Genomic DNA, 10,444 nt, shown 5'->3' with positions numbered 1-10,444 from the left:
GTTCAGTGCTCAGGATAATTATTTGACATGACACCTGATGACTGGAAGTGACAGATTTACATTAAGAGTGTACCCAGAATCTCCTTTTACTCAACCCAGCTATCACCATGCTGGGTCCCTCTGGATCAGCAGTACATCACACCCATCATGGGACACCAATCCAGCTCCACAACTTTCACGTGTCTGGTCCATTCCATCACCAAATGGCTTTTGATCACTTTGCAGGCCAGAGCAGAGTGTGTCTGCACTGCACCATGGCTCTTCTCCCACAGGCTGGACAGTGACTTCCACCGCACGACCTTAGACACCAGTCAGAGGGATGTCTACCTTGCCAACAGGTATTGTAACTGCTGTTGTTGCAGAATGCAATGGTGAGATTTTTTGAGGAAGCGCAATAAAGTACAAATATTTATAAAAATACTGTGTAACAATTCATAGACTTTTAAAAGCTTTGGCTTAAGATGTGGCCAATGTTCTTCTTGATATCCCCAAAGTTTGGATGCAGAATGTCAGTCAGTTACAAAAAGCCAGAGAAGCTCTTGACTCACAAACATATTTGCTGTAAACGAGAAGTTGCTCTTTGTTCAGCATTGAAATTTAAGTGCAGTAAAGTAAAACAGAAAAAATCAAAGCTTACCTGAAGAGGCTGAAGAATCGTAAGTACTTCTGTCCTTCCTATTTGTCCTGAAGGGCTGAATGTCCTTTTCCCTGTAAGTTCCAAACCCTTCAAAACTTCTTCTTTTATTACCACTTGCATCATTGTCCCATTTCTCACTTGAGGAATTCATTTCAGCAAACACATCCAGGGACTCTGACCTTCCATTACTCTCAGTATTACCAGAGTATCTCTTTGTGCAAGAGTCAATGGGATCACTGTTTGAGTCATTTTTATCTTTAGTCTGTGACCACTGCTGGGCATCAGAAAGTGATAATGTAGACAGCGTATCCACTTCAAAGTTACTCTTCGAACTTTTGTGCCCGGTTTCACAATGCTGGTGCTTCTGCTTCTCCTTATGCTTGCTTTTCTCATTGAGCAAGGAGAGGTCTTTGTCTGAGCTGCTTAGCCTTTCGTTGATTGTGTGGCTGGAGAAGCCAGTGGACTTACTAGCAAAGAGACCACTCAGATCTTCATGTGTCCCCAATAACCGCTCATCCTTATGCTTGTGCTTATGTTTGTGTTTCCTTTTGTGAAGTCGGCCACTTGAAAGGCTTGTTCCTCCAACCTTTGGAGGAGCCAAAGAGGACTGAATATCTCCAAGGCCCATTCCCACAGGGGTTTGTAGGTGCACTCCATGTTTTGTTTTGTGTTTGGCAGTGGTGGACATCTTTATATGAGAGTTTGCATGGAACTGAGGTGGGGGCACGGTAGGTCTCATAAATGGGGAAGTCGCTCCAAGCGTGTGAGACAGGTACAAAGGAGCTGGATACTGACCATAGTAACCAAGATTCATCATAGGCATTGATGTGTAAGGCATTCCATAGGGTGCATAGTAACTCCCACTGGGAATAGGGTAACCGAACCCTTGTAAAAAAGGCACCTTTGTCATGGTGTCATTGGTTTTGGCAGGTCTACCACGCTTCTTCTTAGACTTCATGTCAGAGGTCCTACGAAGATAGAGCAATGGGTCATACTGGATATATGGCACAGGGTAGTAGTGATCAAAATTAATCCTGAAGATGCTGGGATATGGATTTTCATGATAAAATGTATAACTTCTATGGGAAATCCTGAAAACTTGAAACTTATTGATGAGTTCCTCAAGGTCTGCCAGAAACTGGAGGTCATCTCTGTTCTGCAGGCTTTTCCTTTTCCTCTTGTGCTTTGGCTTTTTAATACTCTCATGAGAGAGAAAGTTATCCACAATGAGATGTTTCTGTCGGTGACTATGCCTGTTCTTTGTGCTGGTGTCAGATGGAATAGCCTCTGGATTGTCCAAGGTGCAGAAATCAAAGGAGTATCTCCGGCGGGATTCTGAGCTCTTCTCAGCTTGGTCAGAAGTGCTATTGTTGTCTGTACCTATCCCACTGTCACTTGGTATGGTTTCCTCACTGTGAGACTCACTCACTGGTGACAGCGTGACTTCTTTCAGAGAACCTATTTCGCAGAGGTGGGAAGGTGAATTAGCCATTAGCCTGGGTGGAGACAGCTTCCAAGTTCCGCTATGCATTCCTTTCTGGGTTTTTGTAGGAAGAGCACTGATAGGCTGAAGATTTGGCATAGTTTTTAATTCTGAAAAATTTGTTTCAGTGCTTGCAGGGCTAAGGTTACCGTTAGTCCCCATTAACTGTGTTGAAAGAGGATGAATAGCTGCTGGTGACGACGCCACAAGTGACTGCAGATTGGAAGGCACTGCTGGGTTTTCTGGCTGGCTGGAAACAGGCCTTGAGTGCTTGATGGCTGTCTTAGGTTCTTCTGCCTGAGGCTGCAGCTCTGCCCTTGGCTTTCTGCCCCTTTTTTTACCAATGTAGATAGTCCCCCTTTTGCTGACATTGATCTGCTTTCCTAGTCTGGCATCAATGGTGGTTGGCCCAGCACTAGACGGTGGCTGGACTTTTGCTTTCAGAGCTATGCTGCTAGAGCAGGAAGACAAGATCTGATTAAGAATATTCTTCCTCTTGAGGGTTTTCATTTTATTAATGGTCTTGATGGTTTTCTTATCCAAGACTCCAAGCTTCCCGACCTTTTTGTGAAACTTGAGTTCACTGATGGACTGGTCCTCTCCCGGGACCATCTGGGAAAACTTGGCCAGATTCCTTCTCCTCTTCCTTTTCTTTGTTCCTGGAAATTCATGGTTGATTGGACTCACAGGGCTGGTGGAGGTTCCCTCATGAATGGTTTCAACAGTGAGCAAAGGCTGTTTCTTTGGTCGTCCTCTTTTTTTCTTGACAGGTGTAATCACAGTAAGACTGTCTGTATTGGTATACAGAGGGCTGGATGGTGTGATGGGATAGGCTGAAGGAGGCTCCACCATTAGCTTCTCAGATGTTGTCATGGAGGTCTCCTGAAGGATAGGTTTGCTACAGGTCCATCGCCGCTTAGCTGCATGTTTGGGGTGCTGGACCTCAGATAATTTGCCAGCTGTGGAAAGATCAGTGGGCAGGAGAGTCGATGTCACAGCTAGAGGTTTTCTGAGTCTAGTGGCACTGTTGGGGGAAGTTTTGTCAGTGAACACAACACTGTCAATAGCTACTAAGGGGGACTCACTTTCAATCACTTTCCCTGGCTTTGTGGCCCGAAGATCTTTTTTACTCCCCTCTGGTTGAGAGCTAGTCCTGTTTGCTATTTCACTGCTCATAGCAAGTACAGAAGGTAGGTTTTTCTCCTGTATAGTTTTTTCTATGGAAGATTTTATGGATTGCCTTTTTTTCCTTTTGTGGCCAGATGCATCTGTTGTCGGAGACTTTATTGGGATAGTAATTCGCACATGACTGGTGTCAGTTTCACAACTGCTAGCAGAAATGGGATTCTGCTTTGAGGGTGATGTATCCAACATGCTGTCCATCGAGTAAGACTCCTTTTTCCCTTCCATGCTGTCATGGGATTTGTTGTCAAATGCTTTCTGAGCACTCCTCACCCACTCAATGTCTGTGGTTTGGATGGTTTGACTTACCAAGTCCTTTTTGCTGGACTTCTTCTTTGTATTTCCAGAGGTCTGATCAGGGGCCTCCAGCTGCATACCTCCCTCCTGATCCCCAAGAGGCAAAAGCCCATTGCACTCGGAGGCGCTGCTTGGCTGGGTGGCTGCACTGATGCCATTGGGTGATGGGACTGCACTGCAAATAGCAAGCTCTTTACTACTGACTGACATCTGACCCCATGTGCTGCTGGAGCAGGACTTCTTTGCTTGGGATTTGCTGAAGGACACTCCTGGCTCCAGAGAGGAGACCTTGGTGACACTGATCACTTCTCTACTGGGCTCTGTGTTGATGAAGCAACTTTGAGAAGCAGATCCAGTATCGGAGCTCATTGACCAGTCAATATGGTTGCTACTTTTCTGCTGGTGCTTTGATTTTAAGGTGTCACTGGTGAAGTCTTGTTGGAGGCCTGGATCATAGTGCAGAGCAGAATGTTTTTGTGGCCTGTCATAAACCTGGAAAGCAGCAGTAAATAGAAAAAAAAATTATCAGTCCGTTCATAACCCCTGGTTGCAGCTCTTTATTTGTACAGTGAATGACAGCTCTTCTTAACTAATGTCCTCAAAAGGGTCTCTTATACTTGAGCTAAATTTGCATTTGGATTCATGCACAGTAAACAAATTTTGTTTCCCCACTTTAAAAGCAGTGGAAATATTTCTGTAAATGAAAAATTGCTAAGGAAACATAATCTATTGATTTTTAATGTAAAATATAAGTCAAATATTCCCTTTCAATGTATGAATGGTGCAACTCAACCTCCTGATAAGAGCCCTTTTTCCTAAAAAATAGTCCCTCACAGAATTTGAGGCTCAAAAGCACCAATTAATTTAATTCTTGTAAACAAGAAGACTGAAAAATTATCTCAGAAGATGTAAGAAACAAGAGGAAACCCCATGGATCCACTTCCCTTTGAAGACAGAATCTGCAAAGATTAACTTGAATTTCCACACAGAAGCCATGCCTGCAAACTTAGTGCTTAATATCATATGCATAGCATCAAGTGTGTGAGGAACACTTGGCAGGTTCAAGATTTGTATTACTCCCTTTCCATTTTAATAATCTGCTACTTGCAATGTTGGTGAGAGATATTTTCAACGTGACTTCTAATCTGACAGGAGCTCTTCAAGCCGCAGAGGTTACAGCAAGGGCAAAATTATGCTGAAGACTGTTACAGATCAAAAGAAATCCTTTTTTTTCTTGGTGGGCTGCCTTCCGCGAAAGGACTTCTGTGTCCTACAGCTGTAACTTTTTGAAATCTTTTAAAGAAAATGAAAATATTTGTTTATTTTTTACTTCCTTTAATTGATCTCTTCTAGGCATTTTTCTTCCTGTCACATGTAGGAGCTTTTATTTTCTAAAGCTCTGGGTCAAACTGTACAACTGATTTTGTACACGTAGTACTGAAACAACTGTTCTTAGCAAACTGTAATAACACCATTCTGAATGCCAAATAAATGATGAGAGACTTAAAATAAATGTGTAACCAAGGAAAGAACAATAGAAAACAACTGCTACATGTCTCATGTTTCTGTAAACACCCTGTTACAAATAAGTTTCTATTGGTAGCCTTATGTTTGATTCCCTCTTTGGCGTGTTTGTAGCAGAAAGTTTGGGACAAGGACACATAAAGAGCATAAGAGGGCTTTGAGCTGAAAAGCAAGGTATCCCTAGCTGTAAGCAACATCAGAGAGATTTGAAAAGGACTCAACAACCCCAAGACCATGGTTCATTATTTAGTGACCACCCCACGTACATGTTATTGACAAATGGATGTTGAGCTATCTTTCATGTGCATATAAAAATGGGTATGTGGCTTTCCTAGAATAGGCAATAATGATGAAGTTGCTCTAGTCCATTGTTTGAGAAGTAATTACAGACTCTTAAATCCTGTGGATAGTTCAGCTGTCCTGCACATGGACTCGCCATGCTCAGGGAAAACAGAGATTTCCAGGAATTGTGGAGTGAGAAAACGAAACCATGCAGCTGTGGTGGAGCTGCAGATGCTGTGGGCAAGCGACACCCAGTTTCTTCATCCTAAGAAAAGAGTCAAAAGCATAAACAGCCCTTGGGGCATGAGTCAGTTCCTCCTTCTCCTCCTCATGGCAGCCTGTGGCATATAAGCCACATAGCACACCATGACCATGACCCACACTGATGCTCTTCTTTGAAAAATGGAGCCCACCCACACTCACATCTTGGAATGAGGACAGGAAGGGTTCAAAAGGAAACCAGCAGCACCAGCACTGGAGTTCTATAGCTTGTTTTTGTTTTAATTCTTTTAAACTAATCCCAATGCTTCTGAGATTCATTTTGCCTGGGTGGCTTGGGGCTTCTTCTGCCCCCCAGCCACTATATTAGCTGTTCTGACAGCTGGGCATGAGGTGGTGTGCAGGACATGGCCATCCCCTGGTGAGGTCTCAGGGGACTGGAGCTTGTTGAGCTCCACCCCAGTCTCACAAGAGTATCATCTTCCCAAGGTAACATGATTTGTAATCTAGAAAGCTCTGGAAATGCTGGGCTGAGGCCTCTCATGGGCTCCAGGACCCACACTGAGGCACAGCCAGGCTGTTCCTGCACAGATCCCAGACTGATGGCTGCATTCAAAGAAGGTTCTTACACCCACATAATTTCCTAAATGCTGAGCCGTGAAACTAAATAACCCAAAAAACTTCATTTGGAAGAGAAGAGAAAAAGATAAAAGTAAGAAAAAGTATTACAGCAGTTAGCACACACATCATATGCTGGCAACGCACTAGTCCCTCCAGGTCTACCACATACACAGAAATATGTAGTAGAAAAGGAAGAGTAATCTCTGATCTGTATTTAGGGCAGTTAATAAGGGCTCAGAACAGAGAGGCGAGCTATGGATCAGTGATGAATGCTGATATATGGCTTGGCTCCTCCAGCCTAATTTCCTCAGCCTGCACATTATATAGTAATAATGCAAGTCCCAACACATCCCTAATGAAAGCCTTGTCATTACTAAACAACACAGGCCACTACCACATTGATCTTAAAAATCATGAGAAAGATATGCCTATGTCATCAAAGATGCCAACTCTAGAGGCATTTAATCACAATGATAAGCACTCTGATTTCAACAGGGCTTCAAAAAATGACCAATCTGCAGGATCAGAGGACTCCATTTCCTAAGAGGGACATCAGAACAATATATCTGCCCAAGCACACAGTCCATGGGGTTCCTCATGAAACTTCTTCCAGTATAACATTTACTATTGCCTGTACTTTGCCAGACACAACTATATTACCCCAAAATAATTCTTCTGCAGCACTGCAACTGCAGACCACTTGGCTGCAGTAGATTGGGTTTCACTGGCTGCAATGGGTATGTGGGGACAGCTTACCTAAAAGCACTACTAAAACAGTTGAAAGTACTGCAGCCAAGTGTATTTTATTTCCTGTGTATCCATCTAGGTTGTTGTCTGATCTCATCATCCTATTGCTTAGGCTTCAATTTTCCTTGCTGGCTGAGCACCGCCCCAAGAAGCCAACATGCCACAGCTCAGTTAAGCCTGTTCAGATGAGCTCTGCTGAGCTGGTGGAGAATGGCAGAGCTGTCAGGAGAGTGATGGCAAACAGGGATCCTCAAAAACCTGTATCTTGATGCCTTTCACACAAATTCGTACTCCAGCTAAGTAGGTCTTGGCAATTGGTTGTTTACTTGATTAGAGTTCCTATGGCAGCACAACCAAGACCAGCATCAAGAATAGTGGTTTTTTTCACGGAAACAGAAAGATTTACCTTAATTTGCTTTTTGGGTTATGACACCCTAGAAATCCTTCAAATTTCAGTGCCTGACTCTGCTTGTAGCTTGCCCTTTCATTAAATGGGATTTTCTTCTGCAGCTACCTATTCTGTACCGGGAGTCTGCTACTTCTTCTGTGTAAGTAGAAGCATAAATTAACCCATATAATTTTACTACATCTCACCATACTTGGTCAATATTTCTCTGGATATTCAGTTTACTGGACATGTTTAGTAAGTAATAATTCCATCTTTCCTTTAAAGAAAATAAAATATACATAAAGAAGTTATTAGCTTTCATAACTCCAAAGAAGACTGAGCAATATGGTCCAGCATATGCTAAACCTTGCACTATAAAAATAAAATTTGAATCCACTTATTGGAAGTATACAAGTTGAATGACAAACTCACGAGTTTCAGTCCTTAACATTGGCAGCGGTGGACAGACCTATGAGCAGGATACATCCCACACACTGGTGACTGCTGAGCACTGGTCAGAGGGAAGAAGAGGTTTTACACTGTGTTTATACCTGTCTTGCCAAACCTCCGTAACCCTGCAGCTGCAGAGGTGATTACTCCCCGCAACAGTTTTATTCTGGCATGCAGCCCTTGCAACTGAGGAGATGAGACTGTGTCAGTTCCACGAGGAGCAGCACCCTATTTTGCAAGTAGTACCCAGCAGCAGAATCCATCCCTCAGGGACTATTTTCATTTAACTAATGGATGTCTCAGTCTGCCTCCCCATTTCCTGGACTGAGCTTCTACCTAAATCCACACGCTGCTTCCACTTCTACAGCAAAAAGTAGGAGAAGATGACAGCAACCATATCAAGAGTTTAGTAAAATAAATAAAACAAAACCCAAAATAGCAATAATAACAGCAGCAATCATAATAATGATAAAATATGCAGTTAGAGAAACCCATCACCTGAAAAAAAAAATCTGAAAAAAAATCCCCTGCTCCAAATACACCTTTTTGAGGAGATAATGCACATAAAGCTTGTCAAGAATCTGGCTTGCAAATCAAAGTTAATACTACAACGCCCCCTCTTTAAATCACTTGCGGATCCATCTGTGTAATGGCTCCTCAAGTGTAATTCCCTATTAAGAGGTTTTATCTGGAGAGATAAGCAGCTGGTTCCCATGTCACTAATTGCTGTCTGCTGTGATTTTAAAACATCTGCACTATTGTGCTCTTCATTTTCATATTCTAATCACCCTGAAACTTGAAAAAGGTACATCATTGATTGTTTCTGTGGGTTAATTACGTACACAGTCTCCTTGTAGAGACAATTTAAAGGCAGTCAGAACCTCAATCAGCAAGTTTGTTTTAAAAATTAATAACATCGGGAGTGACTGCAGGGATTGGCATCCACAATGACACATTAGAGTGTGCTCTGGGGACATACAATCTTTTGTTATCTTCTTCATAGGCTGGAAATTTTTTAAAAAAACCAACAAAAAAACCCCACCACTAACAAAAAAACCCCACCCAACCAAAAAAAAAACCCCAAACCCCCAAACAAACATAAAACAAACCGGAAAGGCTTTCCTAAATGCATGATGTCACTTAAAATCAGGGTCTTGGAAAGTACTTGCTTTTGCCTCAGGGCCACTCCTGCCTTTCCAGCAAGAACAAATCTCACCAAAACACCATATAATACATCTGTGTTGTCTAGGAACTTGTAAGCCATTTTTGGTAGCAATTTTTACCTCTAGGAGCTGACATCTCATTGGAAATCCATGGAGTGAAGATGCGACTGCTGGGATATATGTGAGCACTTGCTCTGCTTGCCACCTGAGTTGGCAAGATGCTGGATTGCCAGGTGTTATCTCCAAGCCATGCAGAGGAGGATACTAGCTTAAGCAAAGCACTCTGCTATGGCAGCAACATTCCATGAAAAGTGTACCTTCCTTGTATCCACCCAGCTCAGAGGAAAGGAAGGCCTGAATTCACAACAGCTTTAAGTTAGGCTTGCACTTGAGAGTACTGCAGACAACACTGATAACAGAACTTTGGTGCCGAATGAAAGGTCAACCTGAGATTTTACAGACTGAATGAATAAATCTGCTAGCATTGAGAGAAGAATGCAATGGATACCTATCCTGTGAAAAATCAGACTTTGCCCTGGTCCTGAACTCCTAAAACCTGGAGAATTTCCAGGTGATTTTTTCCCCTTGAAAAAGCTTTCTCTTCAGCTTCTGCTTCCTAGATGTGCATAAAAACGTTACCAGACAAGAAAACCCTTTGAGAGGAAGAAAAAAAAAAGAGATTTCTAGCTCCAACACATGAATAAATAATCCTGGCTCAGCTCATACTTTTTCTCAAAATTGAGCATTTCCTCTTGTGTCCCAAGAGGAGTGAGTGCATTGAGCCTTCCCAGGGTAGAATTACTCTGTAAATAAAAGATGCCAAGTGGAGGAGACACCAGGTTCAGGCAAATGTAACTCTGGCTTGATGACTTACAGGTTGAGCAGTCATTAATGTGAGGTGTGAGATGCCTGTGATCAAGACAAATCGGCTCATAACTCCAAGTGTCTGAAAAGTATTTCAGAATTTCTTTAGGTCCTCAGTGACTCTAACCAGGGATGAGTGATACAAACCAGCATATGACACTTGCTGGAAGTACACACAACAGTGGTGTCTTCTGAGAAACTTCACTAAATCTAGTTCGAAACCGATGCAGAGGCTTTAAAATTAAAACACATCAGCAGGCACTAACATGAAATTCATTGCTATCATTCCAAAATAGGGGGTTTGCCAAATTTATCACTACCAGTTTACTCTTTTCCCAGCTCCCTGGGTTTTCAGCAGCATGAAGCCCAAACAGCAGCACACTCACAGGAGTGTGGATTATAGAATGGTTTGGGTTGGAAGCGATCTTAAAGATCATCTAATTCCAACCCCTGATCTTTCATTTGACACAGAAAGAAAAGCAGAAATTAACATGAAGCTGTTCTTGAGAGCAAGACACAGCATGGTGTGGGAGTGGGTAAATCAAAAGCCAAGCATCACCTCTTTGTGTCCATTCATCAAACACAAA

General features: G+C 42.6%; 1 protein-coding gene across 1 annotated transcript; it reads right to left on the bottom strand.

The window, feature by feature from the left end:
- Positions 1 to 637: 637 nt before the first annotated feature.
- On the bottom strand, positions 638 to 4,091 carry LOC103801014 (SET-binding protein-like; the record flags this gene model as incomplete). Its single annotated transcript, XM_009073411.1, has 1 exon — positions 638 to 4,091. A coding segment is annotated over one exon (3,454 nt), but the record flags the coding sequence as incomplete, so codon positions are not given.
- Between the last annotated feature and the right edge of the window lie 6,353 nt (positions 4,092 to 10,444).

The sequence above is a fragment of the Acanthisitta chloris genome, unplaced genomic scaffold (genome assembly GCF_000695815.1).
Source record: "Acanthisitta chloris isolate BGI_N310 unplaced genomic scaffold, ASM69581v1 scaffold5004, whole genome shotgun sequence".
Classification (NCBI taxonomy): domain Eukaryota; kingdom Metazoa; phylum Chordata; class Aves; order Passeriformes; family Acanthisittidae; genus Acanthisitta; species Acanthisitta chloris.
Note: the sequence above shows the minus strand (reverse complement) of the source record. Positions and strands in the feature narration are given on the sequence as shown.